Source organism: Dermacentor silvarum, chromosome 5, assembly GCF_013339745.2.
Source record: "Dermacentor silvarum isolate Dsil-2018 chromosome 5, BIME_Dsil_1.4, whole genome shotgun sequence".
Classification (NCBI taxonomy): Eukaryota; Metazoa; Arthropoda; class Arachnida; order Ixodida; family Ixodidae; genus Dermacentor; species Dermacentor silvarum.
This window is the reverse complement of record NC_051158.1, coordinates 78,374,274-78,401,806: the sequence shown is the minus strand read 5'-3', so window position 1 is coordinate 78,401,806 and position 27,533 is coordinate 78,374,274. Positions and strand designations below refer to the sequence as shown.

Genomic DNA, 27,533 nt, shown 5'->3' with positions numbered 1-27,533 from the left:
GAACTTTTGTATCTGTGTATGTTTGTATGTAGCTGTTTTGCGGCCTATTTCGGTCACTGGGTAGTACAGGGTCGAACAGTCAGCGCATCGGGCTGCTGTGCTCAGGGAACAACGTTTCAAAACAACCATCGGACCAACTTGGGTCACTGAGTATGTGCCAATGTGTACATACGTGCCGCTCTTCAAGGAACCTCTTTCACGCCCACATGGGTAACTGTAGATGCGGGAGTGTGTAGGCACCGCGGCTCCAAGAAACTATATGACGACGACTTGGAGCACTTCGTATGTGCCACTCGGTAGGCGCTGGTCTTCAATGAACCTTTTTAAAGCGAAAGCATTAAATGATACATCAGACGGTGGTCTTGAAAACATGGCGTGTGGTGGAGAAATTGGTTCCAAGTTGGTTCCAAGCGAACCAACTTGGAAATCTTGGCGAACCGGCCACATCTCCAAGTTGGATTACAATAGAGATCGTGAAGTTGTTGCGTCAACTTGAGGGCAAGTGGACTTCTCACATGCATCTGAAACGAAATCAATGTCCCATGGGAGTTGAACCCACAACCATTGGGGTTAATTAAGGTACAGTTAATTAATATGGAGTTAATTAAGGCGCTCCAACCCCCAACCTTTGGTTAGAGTCAAACTCACGATCTTCGGTGGAAGTGGCAACGCATTTGAATGGGAGGGCAAGTAATTTAATGAATGTCTCTTTAGCGCGCAGGGTTTCGCTTTCACCCTCTTTGGTGTATGCTAAAGTGACTGTCAGTTTTTGATGCTAAGTTGGGTCATGGGTATGCGCCGGTAAGTGTGTGCCGCGCTTTAATGAACGTATTTGACGCCAACTTGCGTCTCTAAGTATGTGCCTGTGAAGAGTATGGTGCGCGAAACAAAGTGCCGTGGATTGCCAGAAGAAAAGATGAAGGCAAAGAGTGCACGCGCGGACGTGAGTCCACTGTGTTACAAAAGACGACGATGTTGAGGAGTGGCAAGCACGAGCACATGTGGTGAGAAAATAAAGGGAAAATTATCCAATCGGGAAAAGCCCCGCAGCTCCCAAGAAACAATCACTGGTAAACGCGGAGCTCCAAAATTCGGGAGAAAATAAGTATACTGCGCAAAATACAACACGAGGGCGTAGTAAGGGACACGCAAAAGCCCCGAACTCAACGACCAAACCCTGGCCGTCCCGAGTGCCCGCGATCGGGCCGTCAAGCTCGGCTTGGCGATCCCTACGTGGGACTAACCGGTTGGCGCGGGGTCTTCCCTGCGTCTTCTCTGAACCGAAATAAAGTTATTTCACTCACTCACTGTAGATGTGGGACTGGGTGGTTACCCCTGTTGAATGAAACTCTTTGAGGCTGGCTTGGAGCGCTGGGTATGTTTCACTAGGTCTTTGCTCGTCTTCAATGAACCTATTTGATGCCAAATTGGGTCACTGTGTGCCAATAGGTGTGTGCCACTCTTGAATGACAGTCTCTGACGCCAGCTTGGGTAACTAGGTATATGCCACTGGAAGTGCGCCACTCTAGAAGCACGAAAATGATCCTTTAAAGCTAAATATTTTAAAAGATCACGGCGAAAGATCCTTTAAAGAGACATTGAAAAGGTCCTTGCAAATAGCGTCGCCATGTTTCTGTACCAACGGAAAATTGAATACATTTTGCAAATTTGGCTGTATCTTTATCACCTACGAATAATTAAAGTAAAATTACGGAATGGTGTGTAGAAAAAAATTTTGTTTCCTCGTATTTTCCATTTTGGTGTGCTGTTTTGTATTTCGTTGTATCATTGGTTGCACCAACGGGCGGCGTTATCGCGGTTATTGCTTCGGCTGTCAATCTGTTCGTCTGATCTTTTGCCTTCCAGTGTGCGCTGCAAGGTCCTGTTTCTTTATCTACCAGTGTTCCAGCGATGTACGAAAAACAGAAGAAAGGCCACAAGGTGTTCTGCGCGGTGGGTCAACATGGGGAGGGACAGCATGGCCACTTTTTTCCGCATCCAAGAGAATAAAAAGTGGGCACGCTTTGTCGTTGTCTACCCGTTGTCTGTTATGGTGCCTGGCACACTTTATGTTACGTTGCGGAATGTTGTGTGTAGCCAAAACCGCCTGCTTGTCTGTTTTGTCTATAGGATATTCATCTGCAATGCGCGACCTTCGCGGTTGTTATCTGAGAGCTAAGCAGACGAACATATTTTGCTGACAACCAGCGAATTTACCTTCGCGTCATGTCGTGCTACCGTGCAATGCTTACGAAGGTGCTTACGTCGGCAATTAGGGAGCTACGCGCTTAAGTGTTCCCGATAACTTTTGTTCCCCCTGTGCAACACAAGTTCTTCACGAGTAGGAAATGCACGTAGATGGTTCATCAGTGGCTAACGACATTTGGACGCTAGCCTTCCTTTGATGGGCATTCTGCAGAACGAGGAAGTGAAGACTGGGATGAAATAAAATGTTTAGGAAACTAATCCGTCAGTGGCATATTTGCAAGTTAATAATAAATTCATGGATCAAGATAATTTAGCTTTAACAAACTCATCAGTATTTTCATAGAGCTGTTGAGAAAGCAGCACTACCAAACCTAGTACTTCAATATACTAACAGCTAAATTAGGAATTTGTATTGTAAAATTTTGGGCCATATTTTAGCTTAACGTCCACAACAAGATACAATAAGAGTTGACACACATGAATTCAAAGCGCTGTATTGCGGGAACAGAGCCGAAATTTATTCAAGCGATTGCGTTGTTTGTAAGCATATAACGTATTACCTCCATTTTTCGAAGGCCACAGCCCCAGAACGTACAATTCCACTTCCCCCGAATCTCTGTCTCGCCTGTGTTTGGGTATGCGAAATGTTCTGCCTTCGGCACTATTACAATTGGCCCAGTCCCACCTATTTGAAACATTTGGAGATTATATTAAAGTATTCATGGACGCATCTGTACGCAGTGACGCCGAAGGCGCTTCTGCAGCTTTCTTCTGCCCTTCGACTCACATTACACGGGTGTTTAGAATACTTCATCCAACCTCATCAACAACTGCAGAACTGGCAGTGATTGATGTTCCTCTGAAGTACGTACACGAAGAATTAAACACATTGAAGGTCGTCACTCTTACAGACTCCCGTGCTGCCCTCAGCAGACTGAGACAAGATGCCGATAGCCCAGTTTTATGCAGTATTCTAGAATCTGCCGGCAAAATTACTTCGCGTGGAGTGTTCCTCATTACCCAGTGTATACCCTCGCACGTGTGCATCGCTGGAAATGAAGAGGCTGATTGCCTCGCTTCAAGTCGTGCCCACCACGAATGGGACTGCCCTGATATTTCCTGCATGTTTGAAAACGCTTGTCTTCTGGCAAGCCGACACCTCCTAAAACAGCACCCAGACCAGCGTATTGCAAACGGATCGTTCCCTATCCGTGTTAGTGGTGGAGGCTTGCCCCGTCGAGTTACAGCACTCTTATACAAGTTACAGGTTGGATCTGTGTTGGTGCGCGAATGCCTATACCGACAAGGACGTGTAGAGAGCCGGTCGTGTACCTTTCGTGGCTCCTGTGAGACACTTGAACATCTCGTTGTAGAGTGTCCCGCATTCGTTGCGCAGCGCGCATTGCTAATTAAGGAATATTGACTTATTTAACTGCAACGTGTGACCCTTGACGATTGCCTGTTTCCAAGGGGGTGCGCTGCTCGACGTGACCAAGCCCGTCGAGCTCTGCTAACATTTCTGAAGGATACTGACGTGGCCTCCCGTTTATAGACATTATTAGTGTTTTTGTTTTGTTCTGTCTGTGTCTCTGTCATTCCTTTATTTCCCCTTTTCTTTCCTCCTATTTTCATTTCCTCTATTCCTTCCTCCTGAAAGAGTAGGCAGGCGTTGTGCCCCTCTCGGTGGCAGTTGTCAGCTGGCTCCCTCCATATTACTTCGTGTCCTTGTGTGTATATGTGCATACAAACCAAGTAATAATAATAATGTCTTCAGCCTTATAACCGGTCTCGCTTACTGATCAGTTTTTTGCCTAAGGACTCAAAGCTAACAGTTGTGACAATCGACTTGCTTTGGTAGTATTGTCACATGCAAAGTAACTAAGCATGACTTTTGCTATTCAGAAATTGCAGCACGCTTTATTATGTACATGCGCCTGTAGAATGAGCAATTTGTATTGTAGATACGAGATATTATATTATATTATTTTGCTTATTTTATCTCTTGTTGTACAAAATGAGCTAATGAAAATGTGAAATAAAAATGTGAAATAAAGCACATTTCTCGACCTGTTAATGTCCTGCCAGAAAACAACACCCACGCGCTGTGGCGTGCGCTGGTTCACGTATCATAACGTAATAAGGGAAAATTTCAGGAAACACGGATGAGCTGTTGGCATTTGCCATTACAAGAAGAAATAGCTGGAAATAAAGCTGTTAGAACAAAGGAGACAGCAGCAGCAAACGCAACTCGTGCTCGTTTCCTCTTGCGTTTTTCGAGAAAATCGCGCACTCGTCGAGCGCATTGCAGAAGACAAGCGGGACGACCGTCTCCCTCTCGCACATGAACAAAGCCGCTGCCATGACAGTAGGCTTCATTTGTATAGTTTTTCCCCAGAAGCATCGCCTACCAAACACCAAAGGGGAAAATGGCGCTCGTGACGCAATTCCCGTGTACTTGGATGGTATACTAGCTGATATATTCGTGGTTTAGCTCCCTTGAAGAGACAAAATGAACAGACAAGATGCGCCTTTCATCGGAGTGTCTTAAGGTAATGATACTGCGGCATCTTAAAGAAAGCAATATATATGTCAGTCGAATTGCAAGTGGCTGAAATAGCAGTGTTAATGCACTGCTTACTGCAGCATGCAGCATGCAACTTACTGGCCTGCCAAGGATGAATGCATTGGTGCGTGTTTTGGTCGTCCAGTGTTCAGCATGAGCTTAAAAACGATATTCTATTCGAGTATGGTAAGGAATGAATGAATCAATTTAGCACATTCATGTTGTATGCTACCATAGCTCTGAGTAAAGAAATTTCCAAAGCTAACAAAAAACGTAATTCCGTCTCAATCTGTTCATAAAAATGTTCAAGCTGCTTAAACTAATTGCGATGCTGACCTTACCTTATCGGCGTCATTGCTTGCATCATCAGACTTTGCGTAGCCTACATTTGTGATTAAGAACAAGAAGCCGAAGCTCGCTGTCGACCAAAGCACGATCTTCATTTCGCCTGCAGACTATTTGCATCCAATAGCTACGACAACAGTCCGGTCAAGCACGGCAGACATTTATACCCATGATGTTTTGCCAGCTTCTGCGTCATATACCGCTTTGCTGCTGCGTTCGTCATTGTTACAATGAAAAAATAAAGACTCCTTAGGGCATTTAAATGCGAAGTTTAACAAAACAAGCCTGAAATTCTCGTTAGCATCATGGTTCATCCTAATGTCACCGAAAAGCTGTTCCTTCAAGAAAGAACAAATGAACGCATTATGGCCACTGTATTTTGTTTTTTCGACGCATGTCATTATAAAAAAAATCTGGCAGATCCCATGTCCTGTGGGAATCGATGTTATGCGAAGCAGTGTGCGGGGAGCTTACCAAGTTATCGAAACCACCATGAGACCACCAAGACGTAGGTGGCTGTTTCATGACCTACATGACACGCATGACATGAAAATTCATGTCATGGGCCCTCAGAAGCACATTTAGCTATGCCTAAGAGACCTTAAGGTGAAAGCCTTAGTCATGCTCATGACTATGACTTGGACCATCAACGTTCAGCCTTTTCCTTCGCTTAGTACCACATCCGAACCCATTCCGTTGGTTTTTGAGTGTTAATCTTTTTTCGCTGAGTCATTGTCATTTCTGCTAAGTCATGCTCGTGACTATGACTTCTATCATTATCCTTTAGTGTTTCCTTGACTTTCTGCCCACGTCCGAACCTATTCCAGTGTTTTTTGAGTGTTAATATTTTTCCCTGAGTCATTGCCATTTCTGCTGGGTCATGCTCAGGACTATGACTTCTCCCATCATACTTTAGTGTTTATTCACTTAGTGCCCATATAAGAACCAATTTCATTGGTTTTTGAGTGTTCATCTTTTTTTTCGCCCAGTCATTGTCATATTTGCTGAGTCATGCTCATGACTATGACTTCTACCATCATCCTTTAGTCTTTCCTTCGCTTAGTACCCACGTCAGAAACCATTTCAGTGGTTTTGGAGTGTTAATCTTTTTTCGCTGAGTCTTTGTCATTTTTGCTGAATCATGCTCATGACTTCTACCATCATTCTTTAGCGTTTCTTTCACTTAGTGCCCACCTCCGAACCCATTCCAGTGTTTTTTGAGTGTTAATCTTTTTTCGCTTGGTCATTGTCATTTTAGATGGCTGTTTCATGTCCTACATGACAGGCATGTCATGTCATGAGCTATCATTTAGGCTCATTATACACTCTTCTCATACTATGCCAATTTTGGTACCTACCAAGTTAACGAAACGACCATGAGAGCACCAAGACGTAGGCGGCTGTTTCGTGACCTACATGACACGCATGTCATGACATTCATGTACTGACCTATCATTTATGTTCGCCATACATTCTTCTCATACTATGCCAATTTTGGTACATACCAATTTAGCATAACGAACATGAGAGCACCAAGACGCAGGTGGCTAGATAGATAGATACTGTCGAAGTGGCAAATGTTCGCCCAGCAATGCTTCGCATTTAAAACGTTGTATACCACACGTTAAAAGTAGCCTTATTGCACGCTATGTAGTACCGGTCTCTTCTGTGCTTCGAAAAAATAAGCTTTCTTTCACACTTTTTCAACTTCCAATAGAAGACACAGATAATTGTTACCATGCCAAAAAATATTTCATTTACTTTTGAGTAAATGATGAGGGTACCTCATTTAAAAGTTCGCTCACAAGAATTAAGCGCTACATAGTAGAGCAACCTAGTTGATGCAGTAGACCTTACCATGCCTTTCGCACTAAGCAATGAGAAAATGCATTACACCTTAGATCACAGGACATATGAAAGAGGAGTGGATTTCAGTAGTGAGAAGGATTATGTTACATTGAATATCACGCAATTTTATATTCTAGTAGTATATGATTGTAATGCATACAAGCAATCACTAGTAATTGAAAAGCCCGAATTATCGCAAAAACCGCAAAGTATTCATGTAATTCAACAGTTCGCCGTTTCAAACAGAACTCGTAATTGGCAGAAATGAATAGGAAACAAGCAAAACGGTTTATTGCATGTAAAACATTTTTGCATACCTTACTACGAGGTGGTGCTGCTGATAAGTATTGAGCCTCACCTACAAAAAACATGAACTAGAAACCTGTACCTGCCACAAAATTCCACCTATTCCCCGTGGAAATCAGCGATCGAGGGTGCCCCGCCTAACCATTGTGTGCCTAAATGAGTCAGCGCACAATGCTGCGCGAGGGGTTATCAACCACGTAGCTACCAGTACCGGGCTGCGTGACGTTGGGGGTACTGACAATCGGGACTCTCCTTCCTCGTACAACGAAATTACTAAGCACTTTTACTTGGCTCGGAGGATGTACCCCCGCCCACATTGCAAACTCAATAGACCTCAGGCTTTAACACTAAGGCTTCTACAGACGGGGGCATACCCAAACACATTACTTCTTCACAAAATGTAACCCCGAAATTCAGACAACAAATGCATGTGCACTATGCAATGACTTAGCGAGCTTACCTCACATGCTCTGGCGGTGTCCCGCGTTACGCGGCGATGAAAGCAGCACCTCTTCACGTTGGGATGGGGTTCTACGCAGCCCCAACCTCGAAGAACAGTTATAGGCTGTCCAACGGGCCCGCGACGCGGCGGAGAGGCTCGGCCTCTCTGTCCCGACGTGGGAGCGGCCCGCAGCGCGCTAGCGCGCGCCCTAAAGGACCCTAATAAAGTTTTTCATCCATCCATCCATCAGCGTACTTTCCACATTTCTCTTCCAACTTCTTATAGAGACAATAAAGGTTTGAGTTTGACTGTGAGTTTATTTAACCATGTGGTACGTGAGACATGTACATTTGTGGTTAAAGATTAGAGCAAGTTACAGCGATAGATTATAACTCGAGAACGTCTAAGGCGTCACCATTATCGAGAAGAGAGCTTTAGCAATTGAGAAATTGAGCTAAATGTGGGGCACAATTTGAGACTCTACCGCGAAATCCTAGTAGTAGCCCGATGACGTAGCAACTCCTCATTATACTTATGTCACTTCTACTCAACCAAGGAAAATAAAACGTTCGTTGCATCGCATTGTAACAGGGAATAAGATACTACTCTCCTACTTCTATTTGAATCTAAGAAAGAATTACTTGACGTGCGACGTCGTGTGACAGACAGGCGAAGTAAGCACAAAGCAGGAAATTTTTACCAATAGCAGAGAGTTACTGGCAGCAAAGGCGTTGAGTCGGAGTGAAGTGCTTGTCTCTTTTTTTTTTTTTTTGGCCTCCTTGCGCAAGAGCAATGCGCACACATCATTTACACATAGATGATTTTCATGCTTTTCAAGACGTTACCTGGTTGGCAGACGGTGTGGGGGTGGCCCGAAATTTTTTTACCAATCGCAGAGGGCTAATGACTAAATTGCAACAGAAAGAGATTGGAATAGTTTTACGTTATAGCGTACCATGTCTCTTGCTGCTGAAATATTTCAGTACATTATGCTGTTTCACATGGCCGAATTGTTCAAGCTGTATAATGCAAAATTTTTTCCAGGGTTTTGAAAGTCAAACTAACCGTTATATTATTAAAAACACGAGAGGCGGATTATACGTGTTGGCAGACTCAATTTTCTCGAATAACTTGAGTCACCAAACGCAAAATAACAAAATGTTGCTAATTATTGTTATTGTTATTACAATTATTGTATATGTTTATATTTCAAACTTGCATACAATCGTATTTGAAGAGAACTTCAATTTCTATGATCACCCTGGAGTGTTTCGGTTTCGAGATATTCATAATAAAATTTTACATTCAGTCAGCAAATTTCGAATTCAGTGGTGTGGATTTCGAGGGAGCGTCAACGTGAGGGAATGTAAACGTGGGGGAAAGGGAAAAAGTCAGTCGTTGCTTGTTTTCGCCAGCCGATTGCAAGACCGCAGCAGTTGCCAGCTTCGCCGAGATTGAAAACGACATGCCACACGCAGTAAGCTACGTCACAAGCTGCGTCATCTTCGTGTTGTGTCGTGATACTTGCCCTTGAATCCAAAATTAGATTAATTAGTCTCAAGTTTGATGGTGAATATGTTATAAAAGTTAGTTACAAACGCTACCGCACATGTTTAAATTGGAAAGTTGGACGAAATCGTAACAAAGGTCTAGTTAGGTGTTTCAACATTTCGAAACGGCCATGTAAACCGAAATAATTGGTCTTACATCATTTGCTAAATTTACCTAATTACGCGCGCAGCACTGCGAAGCACGGCTCACGCAGCAATGCTGCTGTGAAATAACGGGGCGTCGTAAAATGAAACTGCCGTCACACTTACCTCTACCCACGCTCTTGTTCCCAGTGGCGATGCGGGAACTCTGGATTGGACGCATTGTGACCTCAGAACCAGGGGCTAGACGCACTGCTTTATTGCGCCGTTCATTTTACGCCGCCATGCTACCTCAAAAGACCGGGTTTTTCCCAATATAGACATGTGCCATAAAGTTCGTAACTAAGAAGTTTTTGGTTGTAAATAGTTTCATTAGTGAATTCATTGCTCCGGTTTTTCTTGCAAATGATGTCCGCCTGGGCACGTATTTAGTCTGTTGCGACAGAATTTGATTAACCTTTGTGGGTTTTTTAAGTTTTCAGAGTAAAAGGACAGTATTTTGACTCGTATACCGCCTTTAGTTTGAAAGATGTTTTTCAATGTCTCCTGAACATTTAACGCAATTAGACCTGTTCATATCGAATCTCTGAGGAGGGTGACAGTACATTCACAACAAATCCCAAGGTTAAGTTACCTGCTTAACAAATTTCAACAAATTAGCTTTCTTATTATTCACTAGCAGACGCCTGTTGCTGTTTCTAAACTGAGGCATAATATAGTGAAATCATATATGCTTAGAAAAAATCATACTATTACCACAACTGTCGAGGCGCCTGTCTCAAAAAATATAGTACAAAATAGTTCAAATTTTACTTCCCAAAAATGCTTCCTCTAACAGTTAGGTAAAGATACTGACTGCAAGGACAGTGCAATTTTAGCAAATTTGGGTACGGATATCTAAGAAATCGTGGTGTTCTCAAAATGTTTGCTTTGTGAATACGTATTCACTATAGCGCGAACCTATTTATGCCTTTGCAACATTTGCTTAAAAGAGAATAAGTAAAAAAGTTCGTAAATACATCTTTTAACTTAGCTACCTGGGCATTGCATGTTATATTTGAGGGCAATTCAGCCTATCCCAGAAATCCACCTGAAATGGCGGAACTAGCTCTGCTCTGTCAAAGACGACATTACAGATAAAATCTCTTTGAACGAAGGAAAACCATGTATTATACATAAAACTGACTTCTCAAATGTGAATAGGTCCCTGATGAACTACTCTTTAGTACTACATCAGTAAAACCCGTATCGCCGGAGCATACAAAAAATGACGTCGAGATTCATTGGCCCAAATGTTAAGCATCCTCAAAAATGTTGTATCATTTAACATCATGAAGGCGTTAGGCATTGGCTAAAACTATTCTCAGAGTTCTTAATGCAGATCATCCTGGCTATCATGGCGTTCGGCCCGTGCGTATAGGGCCTCGAACTACGTTACAAGCCTCTAAGCAAGAATTAAAGAATTGCATTGACGCACACCATTTTCTTATCTACCATGCAGCATCGGTAAAGACTGACGAAAGCTATTTAGTACGAGGAAAGGTTAGACTCATAGACTCGCGCATTTATATTATTGCGATAGCAATTATATGGACACTCAAAAGCAGATTTCTACCGTCGGCGTCGCCGTCGCCGTCGCCGTGAGGTTCCGTATGACGTCAATGGGGATGAAATCGGCGCCGCGCGCCGAACGCTGTATGTGCGAGTGAAAGAGCGCGAGGGGCGCGCGCTTTTACGGGGAATGAACGCACGGCAGAGAACAAATGCGCGTTCTGCGCCGTGCTCCCCTGTGGGCTGCAGAAGTAGGCGTCTCTTTCCTCCTTTACAATCACCATATATGTAGAGCAAACGCGCCTTCTTCCGACGCGCGAGAGGCCGTGGGGGAGGGGGAGGGAAGGGAGGCGACGTTTAGCTGCGGCACCAAGTGCCTATTTATATCAGAGGCTCCGGCAACAGTCACCAACGCCGCACGCATTTTGAGCGAACGCGGACAAAACGCCGACGGCGTCGACAACAGTTCTCCGTGTTGCCGGTGCTGCTGCATGTCCAAGTTTATACAGCTGATAAAGCTAATATCATTACTCCGTATAGCTCTCTAACAAATTTGCTATCGCAATTGATGCTTCGCCTTTCAGGTGAAACTGCGACAACTTTTATTGCGATAGCAATTATATGTTTTTTCTGCGAACACTCCATTAGTATTTTTAGAATGGCAATGACAAGCATGCTCTAATGCCGTATGCTCAAAATTACTAATCCAAAATTTGCAGCAATTATATGGACACCCGAAGTAGATTTCTACCGTCGGCGCCACCATCGCCGTCGCCGTGAGGTTCCGCATGAAATCCAACGGCGATGAAATCGTCGCTGCGGAACTTATGCTGTATGTGCGAGTGAACGCGCGCGAGGGACGCGCGCTTTCACGGGAGCGAGCGCACGGCGGAGAGCAAACGCGACTTATTCCGTCGCGCGAAATGCCGTGGGGGGACGGGAAGGAGGGAGGGGAGGCGACGTTTAGCTGCGGCACCAAATGTGTATTTATATAAAAACGTTGCGAGGCGAGAAGGTGCTAAAGACTTCCGACGCAGCTCGACGAGTGCCCCGTTCTGATCTCGTCGAAAACCTCCGAGCCGCCGCCAGAGGCACCGGCAGCAGTCACCAACGCCGCGCTCGTTCGGTGCGAACGCGGGCAAAACGTCGACGGCGTCGACAACAGTTCTGTGCATTGCTGGTGCTGCTGCATGTCCAAGTTTATATAGCTGATAAAACTACTATTCTTACTCCGTAGCTCCGTACTAATTTGCTATCGCAATTGATGCTTCGCCTTTCGGGTGAAACTGCGCCATTTTTTCCTGCAAATTCTGCATTGGTTAAGTTTCACAATGCTCAAATGAATTCATACTTCTTGGTAAATTTAGTAAGCTCATACGGTTTCTAGTTTCATGAGAGCTCATGTTCACTAATGAGTTTTGACTCTACCATTACAACTACCATTAAATATGAGTCAGGGGTGTCTCACGATTGTTGCGCGCGATGACACGCTAGCATTTCTTGTGCGAACCTGCTGTGTCATCTACAACGTAGACGAAGGAGCTTTCTGGGTATTTTTTTCTTTTGCCGTCCAGACGCGACGAGAGATGCGTATCCGATGATTGAGAAGACAGCAAGTGTTTCAGTAAAGCTCAGCGCAGTGCCTTCGCCAAAGCAATGCTGGTGTCGCGATTCCGCTGCGTCTCAGACAATCTATTAAATCCTAGTGACGCTACTAATAGCAGTGTGTGTGAGGATTCAGTCATGTTATGGGAGCCTATCGTAGACTTTAAAAATCCGCAAAGTGAGACCGGGCTGTGGTGGTGTGTCGTGGGCGACTTTCATTTTCTGGCTTATGACGACTCATCGATTTTGTTTACAGACCGAGCTGTCGCAGAGTTGTCGAGAGTATATAGGTCTTGTTTACAAGGTCCCTACCGCATATACCATAGATTTGATACTGCAAGCCTAGCAGACTGCGATGTCTCGACCAAATTTTACACTTACAAAAAAGAGGCAATTTGCACTAGGCAGAAAACATTTCTTTTAGCCCACCTTCCTGATAAACTAGAGCATTGAAAATTCATGAGCTGTAAGGATTTCAACTTAGAGCATTTTGTAAATTTTAGACTATTTCTCTTCTTTCAGTTTTACAGTGTAAATTCATAAGCATAAGCAAGTTTGTATTTCACAAGTTAAAATACATATTACATCATGACACGTGTCCTTAAAATGTTTCTTAAGTAAGCATGTTTTAATGTCTCTTTTCATATTATAGTATGTTATTACAATTATGACTATATAATCCATACAATTAAATAATTAGGTCTTCCAAAAAATGTCATTCGTTTTAACATGTTCAGGAAAGACCTAACTGCTCCTTCCTGATCCACGTTTAGGCAAACTATGGCTTAAGTTCCCTTATAGTCTATGCAACAAAGCTGGGCAGGATATTTGCAGCGATAAAACACTTGTGCACTTAATGAGATATCATTTTGTGCACTAATTTATTTATGTTCACGTTCATGAACTGCTCCTAATTTTTGCTTGGTAGTTTGTTTTGTGCTTATTTCTGCGTTTTATTTAAATTTTGCTCAGTAAAATGTTTCTTGCTGAATGCTAGTGCTGTTCTTCTGTAATTCCTTTCGGAGACACGAGCTGCGATCCCGCTAAGCAATACAGCTCCGGGCGCACACTGTAATTATTTTATATGCTGCGCTTGTGGCACTAAATATAGCAATGTCAAATGTGTAATATGGCCTGGCAATGAGCACAGATTCTTCAAGTCCTGTGAGTGTCCATTCATGTGCAACGTGTCGGCCCAGCTTCGCTGCCTCCTCATTGACGAGTTCAAATAAATTTCCTTCCTGAGCTATATATACTCACCCTTTATGCAGGCGCTTGAATGAAGGCTGCCCATACTCAGCAACAAAATGACACAACTGGCGGAATAAAATGACTGGCTACGTGAGCAGAGTATCACGTAGGCCGAAGTGTTCCTCTTCACTTTGAGGTTCAGATAGGTGCGCTACGCGACGAGTTTGCCATTGCGCGACGGCGCACATCACCACCTGAGACTGCTGCTTCTTCGCAGGTCAGCGCCTATTCCGGTAGAAATTTATTGAACTGATGGTAATAAAACTTTTTCAATGACTGTCTATACACCTGCAGGCGTTAGTCGAGCACTTTCCCGATTGCCACAAAATAGTTCCTGATTTCACCACACAGAAGTTGTTAGAGAACAGGCGCAACATTGCATAATTCTTCATGCATTTGTAAAAAAATTACCTATTGCTTAATTATGGTTCGTTTAAATCACTGCATCAGTTCAATTACATAGTCAACTGCTGTTAAAACCAGCTGATCTCTATTTTAGAACATGAAAAAATGCTAGCGTGCAACACAGCGACTTACATTTAGTGTGTTAGGCTGCACTAGTAGTGAACGTACAAGCGTTTATGGTTTGCAGTAAAATTATTCCAGTAAAAAGAACACTTTTAGCACATCTGTGCAAACTCTCGGCTGACGTTTGTCTTCTACTTTTCTTTACCCTAGTATTTGTGCTTTGTACGTTTACGTTTTCATGCGATGAGTCCGCACCAAGTTGCTCCGCTTTCTCTCGTTCTTGGCAGGCACATTTCGAGGATGCTCTGAGGCGCTGTCCCATTGGCATCATTCGACGACGCTTCGCCCGAACAGCTTCAGCTTCCCAACATTCCAAAGCTTCCTGAAAGTCTTTTTTTTAAATCAAGGGGTTTTCAACACCGTAACATAATGTTTGAGGACATTGTCATACTCAGCGACGGCCCTCACTAGAAGCTCCTTCCACAAAACCGCGCAACACATACCTTCTGCGCCCCTGCGCTCCAAAACATAGTCCCCGAAAAAGGACAATAGAAAAATTTTGCCTCCGCCATGATGTCACGAAAGTAAGAGTGCATCAACGGCTACTCCATCTTTACTTCTAGTTAAACAGTGCTTGTTCACACCTGCATTGTTAACTGGTTACTAATTGCAGTATGTGGATTGTTCTAAACACCCTATATGATAATTTTCGCCGCAGCATACCCTATTCACTTTCACTTGACGATTCTTTGAAGATATACTCGTAGTGCGGCCGCGGCAATTCCCGCCTTTGCTTTTAAGTTTACTTGCTGTTTTGCTAACTAATTAGGGCTTTTAAGGTGTTATCAGTGATTCATTAGCAAACTCACTCGTGTCAGCTCTTGCCCTACTCGTTTTCTCAAAATGTTTACAATGACACCTCCATTCTGCTGCATGAGGTGATCGTTTGTATTGACCCTTGTTCAGTGGTAATTTTTCTCTGTTACCATTTTTTACCTAATAGCCACTGTTACAAAGTTATATATCGACGCAAGACGCGCCTTCAGGCATCATAACTTTAACGAATGTTGTGTAGCCAAAGAATCTTGTTTAATATCATTGCATGTGCGACGCGAATACTTCTGTGTATTCTGGAACGTTCATCAGGAGCAGTGATTGGGCTGGAATGTATGATGAGTAAATTGTCAATATTCAACCGTTTTACCCATACATCAGATTTCCACAACCGACGATAGAGCTCACCACTATCTTTGTGCTTGAGCGGGACTTGGTTTTTCTGGGCACAAGTTCACCCAGTGAAGTGTTATTCTTCGTGACTCACAGTTGTACCACTGTCTGGTTCTTCACCGTCATCATTACGTGACAATATGGCGACGCCCGTGTGGACAATTGCGAGTCCGACAGGCGCGGTAAAGCACGAATGAGCTCTCAGCAATCGACGCTATAAAAAAGCAAAAAATCTATCCAAAGTGCGAAATGTGAAGGCAATACCTACAGAATTATTACGTTTTGGTACGTTTCCCATTCTTCGATGATGTCAGTTATAGAAAGAATTTGCAGTGAATAAATATTGCTGGCTGTCCCGTGATCGAGAGTAGATGTAAGCATGAAACGGCCACCGGAAAGCAGATTAGTGCCGCGACGCAGGCCTGAAAGTTTACTGACCCGAAATTAACCTGTTTTGAACTGAACCTCGTTTCAAGTCTCGATCGTCTCGGCCAAACAACCATCCGCGCCGCGCCAGCGCTGCTGGCCTGGTCATAGGGAGCCTACATGCAAGCGCCGTTGCATGTAGGCTACCTAGCCTGGTAACGCAGCTTCACGCCTTCTGTCGAAGGGGGTGACGCAAAACTCGCGCCGCAGAACTCACGGACGGCTGGAATTTGACAGATCACAGGCAACCGTGTCTCAGTGCCAAAAGATGACAATCAAGTATATGGTTGTATCTATATGTTTTATCTATAGACTGTATCTGCCTTTTGAATGTCGCTATTCGAAATTACAAATTGAAGTTCAGCGGGCAAGAAGTTAAAGCTTGAATGACATTGTGAGCAAACATTAGGAAGAAATGGGAAGCAATATTTTTGTAACTTGTTTGGGCAGTAACTAGCGTATGCAATGTTGTCCTGTCAAGAGCTTGGGGCCAGAGACCACATTTTCTTAAGTTTTGAATGGTTGCCCGGATGATCTCGTTTTGTTCTCGCAATGATGCCCGCATGTTCTCGCATGTTCTCGTTTCGTTCTGGCGCCCGTTCTCGTCTTGAGTGCCCGGATAACGGCTGTGGATCACGACTCTGAACATCGTCAACGGAAACGGCTATTGGAATATACCAATAACAGCTTACGCTGTAAAAAAAGATAGGGTGATATTTTGTCATGCCAGTTCAACAATGCATACCTTGTTTTTCATTAGTTCGAATAAGCCAATGGCTATTGGCCAAATTTTCTATCGGGCGAGCCCAATACGAGCCTCGCCCAGTTGCTTTTTGCATGCATAAAACAAGTTTTAAAAAATCATTTCCAGAGTGGAGAACAGTGATTGCTCAAAATTTCGGCCGAGGCTCGTGTAGCCTCACATGTGGAAGAAACGCATACCGGATGGGGATACACATTCACAAGCTGGAATAAAACCTACAGACATGTAAGCAGTAACATGGCTGCGCACGCGTCCCTCGCGCGCTTTCACTCGCACATACAGCACACGGCGCGTGGCGACGATTTCATCGCCGTTTGACGTCATACAGAACCTCACGGCGAGGGCGACAGCGATGCCGACGGCAGAAACCCACTTTAAGTGTCCATATAATTGCTATCGCAATAAAATGCGTGTGCAGAATCAATGAATCGTAAATCAACGTGATCCGCGCATTCTAAAAAGCTGATCGAGTATTTATGTAGCACACAATCATTCTGCTTATTCTTTTCCGGCGTACGTTCACTGATTGGAATGCCCTTTCTGCACACATAGATTATACAACCGTTCAGCCATTCCTGTCTATGCTAGGTCAACTGTAAAAAGAACTGACTTCCTCCTTGTCTTTTTTCCTTTCCATTTTCTTAATCATAACATCTCCCATAACACATGCACACGCCCTTCGGATTTATCTCTGACTTTCTAGTGCCTTTCTGGGTACCTTAAACAACGACATTTGGTCATCGCCCTCTGCATCAATGTCGTATTTGCAGGACGTTCAATTTTTGAATCTTGTTAACGCTTCTCTGTAGTGTTGCCTGCTGTCATTCACACAGCTGTTTTCTGTGTATGTCTAGCCGACATGCTTTTCTTCCGGTCTATTGCATAAGTACTAGCATTTATTCAGAATCGTTTTTGTTTTTGTTTTTATTTTTTTCTCAGCGACAGAATGTTATTGTTATTGTATAAGTACACAGAGCTTAATCAAATTCATTGTCCTTCAGTTATTGTCTTGTTTAGCGCCACTATTATTATTATCACTACTACTATTTGTCGTTTCTGCTTGTAAGACCCACTCCTGCCTAGTCCTCGTACTGTCGCCAATATTTCTGAAATAAATAAAGTGAGCTTAAACTATTCGTGAAAGGTCTAAATTAAGTAAACGTACTGTTAATGACACCATATATATATATATATATATATATATATATATGTCGGAGACAACTCTACATAACCTAACATATATTTTTTTTCATTGCCTTTCCCTTTATTAGTTTGCAACTACGCCTTAAATGCTGTTTAGTTTTAGCCTAATAATGCCTCGCTTTATATATATGCATAATACTGTTCCTTCGCTGAATTCGTTATATATGCAAACATGTAGCCAACACGAATTCCATTTTGTACCCGATTACTCAGCCTTATTACTCTCGTCTAATCGTCGCCATCGCCCGCCCGTCACCTTAGTCTTTATTCCCACAAAAATAAGGCCTCAATATGGCCACGTGTCACAGCCACATTAGAATACAATCAACGGTTGTACAATCGGTTCAATTTCATGTGCATCTACGGAAAGACTCATTCATTTCGCCACTCCGCTCTTCCAAGAGCCATTCGTCTTTGGAACAACCTTCCAACACCGTAGTTTATGAGAGGGACCAAGAAAACTTCCGGCTTCTTCTCACAACGCATTTTCAAACAACTCTACATAACCTGACATATTATGTTTTTTCATTGCCTTTCCCATTATTAATTTGCAACTACGCCTTAAATACCGTTTTGTTTTAGCCTAATTATGCCCCGCTTGCTCTGTAATTCGGTTGATTAAGTTTTACTGTGTGAAATTTCGTTGTTGAATGAGCTGTCGCGTCCTAAGCTTTCGGTTTGTTTCCTTGGACATACTGCAACACTATAGTACTACATTAGCGTCTTCGTTACCCTATATGTTTGTGTTACCCTATATACATGTGAATACATATGTATTCACATATGTATTCTAATTATTGCATAAGCTATAATTTTTAACACGAAAGTGTTTTATGCCGGGGTCCACCAAGACTTCACTGACGTATTTCCGTCACGGAAATACGTCATAGAACATAATACAAAGAAAGAAACCAGAAGAAAAATTTCCACAAACATGCAAAATTTGGGAATCGAACCCACGACCTCTCGGTCCGCGACGATAGATCGCCGAGCGTTTAACCCATTGCGCCACAAACGCCTTTGCAGAGAGCTACACAGACGCGCCTTATATATCTAACACTCCTCCGTGTACCCGCGCTCTTGTTCGGGGCGGTGCCGCCGCCTACGAGCAGAAAAGAGAAGTACTGCATTATGACACTAACGCGCACCGACAGTGAACGCTTCGGTGGTCTCACCACTACGACGCCTCGATGCCAGCATTCGAAGGGACGCTGGCATCAAGAAGCACTACCAACGCCACCTAGGTGGCGTTGGTAGTGGCGTTCACCGTACTCAGCACAGCGCAGCGTGGCCTCCGCAATTAGCTCTGAAAATGTTTCTGAAGTTGATCGCGGAGGCTGCAATTACGACGCGCTGTACGCGCTGATTTGACTCGGTGACGATTCAGTTACGTGCTTTGTCTTGCGCGTTGTATTAGTGTGTCAGTTACGTGCTTCGTCTTTCGCGTTGTGCTAGCGTGTGCAGCGTAGTGCAGCTTCCATATGCACGACGGTTGCTCATGGTCATCGACGTTGGTAGTCGTGATGGAGGAGACGTGCCACCAGGCGTCAGCGTGGGTGCATCAACGCCTAAGGGCGCTTTAGCCACAAAACACCAATAGACATTATATATCAATGTGCAATAAACATTACACTACTTCTGTGAAGACACGTTTCACTTTCGTGTTCTATACCGATTCCTATATAAGAGGGATCAACCACATTTTAACACGAAAGTGTTTTATGCCGGGGTCCACCAAGACTTCACTGACGTATTTCCGTCACGGAAATACGTCATAGAACATAATACAAAGAAAGAAACCAGAAGAAAAATTTCCACAAACATGCAAAATTTGGGAATCGAACCCACGACCTCTCGGTCCGCGACGATAGATCGCCGAGCGTTTAACCCATTGCGCCACAAACGCCTTTGCAGAGAGCTACACAGACGCGCCTTATATATCTAACACTCCTCCGTGTACCCGCGCTCTTGTTCGGCGCGGTGCCGCCGCCTACGAGCAGAAAAGAGAAGTACTGCATTATGACACTAACGCGCACCGACAGTGAACGCTTCGGTGGTCTCACCACTACGACGCCTCGATGCCAGCATTCGAAGGGACGCTGGCATCAAGAAGCACTACCAACGCCACCTAGGTGGCGTTGGTAGTGGCGTTCACCGTACTCAGCACAGCGCAGCGTGGCCTCCGCAATTAGCTCTGAAAATGTTTCTGAAGTTGATCGCGGAGGCTGCAATTACGACGCGCTGTACGCGCTGATTTGACTCGGTGACGATTCAGTTACGTGCTTTGTCTTGCGCGTTGTATTAGTGTGTCAGTTACGTGCTTCGTCTTTCGCGTTGTGCTAGCGTGTGCAGCGTAGTGCAGCTTCCATATGCACGACGGTTGCTCATGGTCATCGACGTTGGTAGTCGTGATGGAGGAGACGTGCCACCAGGCGTCAGCGTGGGTGCATCAACGCCTAAGGGCGCTTTAGCCACAAAACACCAATAGACATTATATATCAATGTGCAATAAACATTACACTACTTCTGTGAAGACACGTTTCACTTTCGTGTTCTATACCGATTCCTATATAAGAGGGATCAACCACATTTTTTAACACGAAAGTGTTTTATGCCGGGGTCCACCAAGACTTCACTGACGTATTTCCGTCACGGAAATACGTCATAGAACATAATACAAAGAAAGAAACCAGAAGAAAAATTTCCACAAACATGCAAAATTTGGGAATCGAACCCACGACCTCTCGGTCCGCGACGATAGATCGCCGAGCGTTTAACCCATTGCGCCACAAACGCCTTTGCAGAGAGCTACACAGACGCGCCTTATATATCTAACACTCCTCCGTGTACCCGCGCTCTTGTTCGGGGCGGTGCCGCCGCCTACGAGCAGAAAAGAGAAGTACTGCATTATGACACTAACGCGCACCGACAGTGAACGCTTCGGTGGTCTCACCACTACGACGCCTCGATGCCAGCATTCGAAGGGACGCTGGCATCAAGAAGCACTACCAACGCCACCTAGGTGGCGTTGGTAGTGGCGTTCACCGTACTCAGCACAGCGCAGCGTGGCCTCCGCAATTAGCTCTGAAAATGTTTCTGAAGTTGATCGCGGAGGCTGCAATTACGACGCGCTGTACGCGCTGATTTGACTCGGTGACGATTCAGTTACGTGCTTTGTCTTGCGCGTTGTATTAGTGTGTCAGTTACGTGCTTCGTCTTTCGCGTTGTGCTAGCGTGTGCAGCGTAGTGCAGCTTCCATATGCACGACGGTTGCTCATGGTCATCGACGTTGGTAGTCGTGATGGAGGAGACGTGCCACCAGGCGTCAGCGTGGGTGCATCAACGCCTAAGGGCGCTTTAGCCACAAAACACCAATAGACATTATATATCAATGTGCAATAAACATTACACTACTTCTGTGAAGACACGTTTCACTTTCGTGTTCTATACCGATTCCTATATAAGAGGGATCAACCACATTTTTTATTGTACTCCCCTAACCTCTAGGGGCCTGTAAGATTTATTTAAATGAATAAATTGGGTAACTGTCACCGGAGGCGAAAAAACGCTACAATCGACTGTCATTTGCCTAAACTGTCGCAGTTGGCAAAAGTTTGCTGTAGCAGCTGGAAGGTATGGATCACACTACTCGCCTCTTGTATGCTGATAAAGTGTCCAGTTATGTTCACGGAATGTGCCACCCGGGTGGTTTTCGGCAAGACTTCGTTGGCCAGCACCGTGTCTCCACAGAAATGATGACATTGAGAATACCGCAACTAAGGTGTTTCACATTAAAACGTAGGGTACATCCAGGAGCAGCCATGGTACCTGTCAGGTCTTTGTCATTAACAGTGTCCCTTCAGTTGGCTTGCACCAACCTCGTCCGCTTCTACATTGGCAACGTGTACAATGCATCCACAACACTCATATCCTCTCAACATTTCGAGGCTCATGCTCGCAAGATTAAATTCCCCATTGAACCCCAACCTTCTCATGTGGCTGGCGTAAAGCTGAACACCTCTTCTCGTCTAACGTTGCCACCCAGTGAGTAGAGCTGCAGAAGTGCCGGCATTCTTCTGACAAAAACCACCAGCTAAACACCATACTGACACCTGCCAGACTAATTTTATACAACAGTTGCCCTCGTAAATTCTCCATAAGCTAGGCGTTTCTAGCGGTTGCATCTGGTCTACCAAAATAACCGCCACCTCGGCAAAAAACAAAAATGCTGGCTCTCGGTGAAATGACTATCATATGGCGTCTTTTGGTGCCTGTGGTGCCGCCGCCTTCAACCGCATTTCTTCTTCGTAAGGTGCACACCGCTCAGCGGCTGTGGCTAGTTTTTCTTCTTTTCACGGACCGCTCACGGCTCACGGACCGCTGGCGTTCGAAGGAGCACAGGCAACCTCTCCATCTGCCTTTTGAATGTCGCTATTGGAAATGACAAATAAAAGTTCAGCGTACTAGAAGTTACAGCTTGAGTGATATTGTGAACAAACATTAGGAAGAAATCGGAAGCAATATTTTTGTAACTTGTTTGCGAAGTATCTAGTGTATATATAATGCGGTTCTATACGAAGGGCTAGGGGCCAGGGACCAGATTTCCCTAAATTTCGACTGGTTGCCGGGATGATCTCGTTTTGCTTACGCAACGATGCACGGATGTTCTCGTTTGAGGGCCCCCATATTCTCGTGTGAGTGCCCGGATAACGGGTACGGCTTTTGGCTCAATGTCAATTGAAGGTTGCCGACAACGGGTGCTAAATGCATTTCATGCTTCAAAAAAACATATGTCGGCCACTTTTAGGAGTGCAGAGATTTTAAACACCATAGATCCTCCGATGCCGTCATCGGCGCTTGTGATCCTTTCTTATCGACAGTGCAAGCGACAGCTAGAGGTACACAGGCCCTAAACAGTTCCGAACGAGTATGCCTAGATTTATGCAAAACAGGACTGTACTAAACATTTCCGGTACCAGGTATGATTCACATTTCTTAGTACTGTCAGTAACCTTTCATTAATCGTGTCTTATTAGGTTCTCCAACGTTTTATTTTTCTGGATTGGACTCAATCCTGAAAATATTTGTGGGTCATTTACCCTGCGGCAACCCTTTTCATTAAATGGAGAAAATTATCATTCACCAAACTGTACCAGGAAGCTACAAAGGATACCTTTCCCAGAAAGATTCCCTTGCGTGGACTTTTCTATACTTTGCGCGCTTCCTCAGAACTGATCGACTTGCCGTAACCCTTTTCAATAGGTTATTTGGCTTCAAGGCGGCGATATATTTTGTTAGCACAGACGTTTCCTCACTTGTGTATTTTTAAATATTTGATGGCACAATAAATCTATGTAACTCCCAAAGGATGTGCGGCTATTATTATTGCATCAATATACCGACTGCGCTAACATGAAATATAACAAATGTTCCTAGCATCATTGATTCCTGCAAATGCATGCGCAAGTTGGAACATCGTTAAACTGTTATTTATGGGATACAGATCTCATGTACTACAATAATCGCCATCAGAGGAACTTTTCTTTTTTTTTCCGTCAAAGCAGCAGCTAGAAACAATACCGGCATTAAATGGAAATATGGTGATCATTCCAGTTGATATTCGACGCGATGTCAGTGAGCGAAACTTGAAGGTGTTGTAGATGTCGAGAGGTCACATTACAGTAGGCAAGGCTCTTACACTCATTGCAGGAGGCTAACTGTTTATTAAGATGGAATATGCTTGCGACAGAATGGAAACTACTTACACATACATCTAAAAACTATGAATGAAAATTTGCAATGATGTTGCAATTCATGGCCTTCTTGAATTGCGAATCCCCTGCCAACGGCTCTGCACGTACTTAAAGAGCCTCCCAACATCAACCTCACCTAATCGTTCGTGCAATAACACTGTGGTGCGAGCAGTGTGTACATAACGCGGCTTCAGGGGGACAGTGTCCGGAGTGCCAATGTTTCGAAGTCATCGTAATAAATCTTTTTCTGGGCTGTGGGTCTCTTTTCAAACCACCTCGTAATACACAGATTCGAAAAAAAAGCACTTTCACGATCTTTAGGGCATCTGGCCCGTATCGAGGAATGTTTGGACAGGGGTACGGTCAAGAGTCGATGAATTAACTTGAAAGCAATGGCACTGCATTCGCGAACCGAATGGCGGAATTCCTGGCTCAGTCGGCCCGCTTACACGCTCTTCGTAAACCAGGTCTCTACCTTCTCTAGCACTTTATTTTCTCCCGAAACGTTCGCTTTCGGGGAGAACTACACAATTGAGAATGGTTTGTACAGCAGGTTACACAAAGCACATACGAGAAGGCTATTTTAAACCCTCAATGTTGTAGGTCAGACGTATTCAAGAGTTGAGGAGTAGCCGGCGCCTTACTTGTGCGTCAACATCTCCTCATATCACATCAATAAAAAAACTAAAGAAAAGCACATACAACTGAAATGATCGCCATATTTCCATTTAATGACGGTAATGCTTCTAGCTCCTGCTTTGAGGTAAGTGTAAGTGAAAGTGAAGGTTCTTCCGCTTTTCGAGTTCTTTTGCAGAGCAAAAATACCGACTGGTGTTATCTGCCATACGCTCTCGTAGCACGGCGAGTGTTTCGTATTGATGTCATCAACAAGTTCGGACGTCATTTGACATTTCGCATTTCCTTGAAGAACTCCTACATTAGATCCGTAGCTCTCGACATTGCCTCTAGTCTTGGCATGCTTACATTGCAACACGAGTTTTGAGAAATGCATGCACGTCAGTTATGACATTCGAAAAATTCAAATCGTGCCAAATACCAACTCGGGCCGAAACCACGAGTTGATTGTGCGGCACACCGTACTGGCTGACTTGGGGTTATTTTTGACCCCCTAGAGTTCTTTGTATTCGCTAGTGGTATATATATATATATATATATATATATATATATATATATATATATATATATATATATATATATACGTATCCGCGGCCGGTCGCCGGACCAATGGGTGTGCGATTCGGGGTCAGGCAATCAACCACTTTATTGGAAGCATGGAAGTAGTGGCCGCAGTGGGTCATGCGCAGTGCATACACATAAGCGTGACGTTGCACTTATTCAGCCTTGCTACATCTTCCCTTTTATAGGGAAACTAACACGTAGTTAATGCGTCTCTTGTTGAGGCTACCGACAGGGCTCACAACGCTGTCTTGTGCTTCTCCGTAGTTCTTGAGGGGGCTCTGTGGAAGATCCGTCTTCGGGCACGACGCTCGCTTCCGGTTGCGGGTCTATCAGGCGGAGGTTCTCTCGTGTGCGCCGAAGTTGCCGGCCGTCTTCAGTCTGGACGATGATCGAGTGGTGTTCATCGGCTGGTCGGAGAATGACAGCGGGAGACCAGAGCCGCTGGTTCGTAACGTGCACTGTGACCTGCTGACCTGCTATCACAGGCGACAAGTTCCTGCTGCCACGATTGCCGCAGGTCCTCTGTCGTTGGCGTATTTCTTGAAGGCGGCCCTGGATCAGGTCAGATGGAATTGTCCGTGGTTCCAAGTGGCTGGTAGGTACTGGTAGATGAGTCCTAGTCTGGCGTCCCATCAGCCTCTGCACGGGGGACTGCAGCACATCATCATGTGGGGTATTGCGCCATTCAAGTAAAGCCATTTGAAAAACAGGCATTTTAAGGGAACACGTCTTTCAAAGCGTTTTTGATTCCTGAACCGCTGTCTCCATCATGCCATTTGAACGTGGCTGATAGGGGCTTGAGGTGATGTGATCAACACCCAAGGTGCTGAGAAAGTCCTTAAACTCACGGCTGTTAAAAGGCGGTCCATCGTCAGTGCATAAAATTCCTGGGCAAGCGATGGACCGAGAAAATGTGAGAACACCACGTGTTAAGAGAACTTGCAGCTGTTGTACGAAACTCTCGAATTCCAAAGAAGAAGGAGTAGAAGTCAACAATAAGGGCGAACTCATGGCCTTCAAAGGAGAACAAGTCCATGCCAACAACTTCCCCTGGTAGTGAGGGTACATCATGACTCAGGAGTGGCATTTTAGGGTTTCGAGGCTGATGCTTTTGGTCTCTTGACCCGAAACGAAATTCATTAAACGTCAAATTGGTCACTGGTTTGTAGAATTCTTCAAATTTCTGAAGCCAAATGTCGACATTGTTCCTATCCGCTTCATTTAATTTGAAGGCGCTGTAAGCTTTCCTGCCCTCTTCAACTGTTACAAGTAAAGTTGCTGCTTCAACTTCTTTGGGCTGCTTACTTAACTGGGTAGTCATGGAGAACAATGTGAACTCACATTTCCAAGTTTTCCATCCAAGCCATGCGTCTGCTGACGGGTCCAGTGGTTTCGGCGGGGGAAGCAGCGTGGACGGGGTCGATATAGCGATAGTGAACCGCTGCCACCATGTGTGCGAGTCGAGGTCACGCAATAAACAACTTTATTGCAAGAATGAACATGGGTATATATATACAAAGTAGTGCCGCAGTGGGTAATGGGCAGTGTATACATATAAGCGTGACGTTGCACTTATTCAGCCTTGCTACACAATGGACGCGCGCAGTTGCTACTTTTCGATCTGGTCGATCGCGCCTCGCGTGTGTCCTCACGTAAAGAGTATACAGGGTGTACCACGTAATACTATAGCCAAACTTTAAAAATGCGCGACTACCACGTATCTAGGTAGAACCAAGGTCATGTTGTTTGCCGTCGCTTGGAGAAACTCAGAATTTTTTGCATTCAGCCTATAATTACCTAATTAGTCTTAATGAATTATTTAACTTCTCAAATATAATAATTAGATTAAAAGTCTCAATCACAAAATTGTATAGCACGATGAAAAACTCCCGATGCAGCTTTCGGTTGTTCAGTACGTGCTACATAAAAGTGTTTTTCCGAGCGTGAAGGGAGCCCGCGAATACACGCACGGTGCCTCCAGCGGCCAGTCACGCGGAAATTTTGCGTGTATTCGCGGGCTTCGTTGACGCTCGGAAAAACACTTTTATGTAGCACGTACTGAGCAACAGAAAGCTGCATCGGTAGTGTTTCATGTTGCCCTATAATTGTTTTCATTGACACTTCTCATTCATAATATTTGAGAAGTTGATAATATAATTCAGACTAAGTATGTAATGAGGCGGCATGAAACAAAGTAATCTGAGTATCTCCAAGCGACGGCAAACGTCACCTTGACTCTGTCAAGCTACGTGCATTTGCATATTTTTAAGGTTTGGTTAAAGTTGCGTGAGGCACCCTGTAGACGTGCGCCTGTAGACGTGCCACGTCTGACTGGCCGCTGGTGGCGCTGTCTCGGTGCGCCGCCGCCCCCGCTGTAGGTGTGACACGGTCCCAATACAGAACAATTATGATAGAAACTTCTCGAACGCCATCTAGAGAACGCGATCTGCAGCTATCTGGAGCACGAACGCCATCAAGAGCATGAGAACGCAGCGTTCAGTTGGGTGGCAACTAATCGAAAGCCCAGCTTGCCGAACATCATATTGTAAGGATGTAGAGGAGCACAGGCCAATAAAACAACGATATTTATTAAGGGTGAACCTCCTGTGCCCACGACTCAAAGTCACTGCGGTCGTGAAGAATGCCCGCCACTCGCGTTCTGATGATGATGATGATGATGATGATGATGCCTCAATACTTGGCACAACCCACTGCGGGGGAT

The 27,533-nt window shown here is 44.6% G+C and overlaps 2 protein-coding genes across 2 annotated transcripts in view; both read right to left on the bottom strand.

Annotated features, from left to right (window-relative positions):
- Positions 1 to 5,245, bottom strand: part of LOC119453514 (uncharacterized) — a 38,419-nt gene extending 33,174 nt beyond the window's left edge. The window contains exon 1 of the mRNA XM_037715558.2: positions 5,113 to 5,245. Coding sequence (XP_037571486.1) covers positions 5,113 to 5,214 — 102 coding nt within the window. The 5' untranslated portion in view covers positions 5,215 to 5,245. The remainder of the gene's footprint in view (positions 1 to 5,112) is intronic.
- The window catches only part of LOC119453515 (uncharacterized), an 89,197-nt gene that overhangs the window by 33,174 nt on the left and 28,490 nt on the right, over positions 1 to 27,533 (bottom strand). The window lies entirely within an intron of this gene.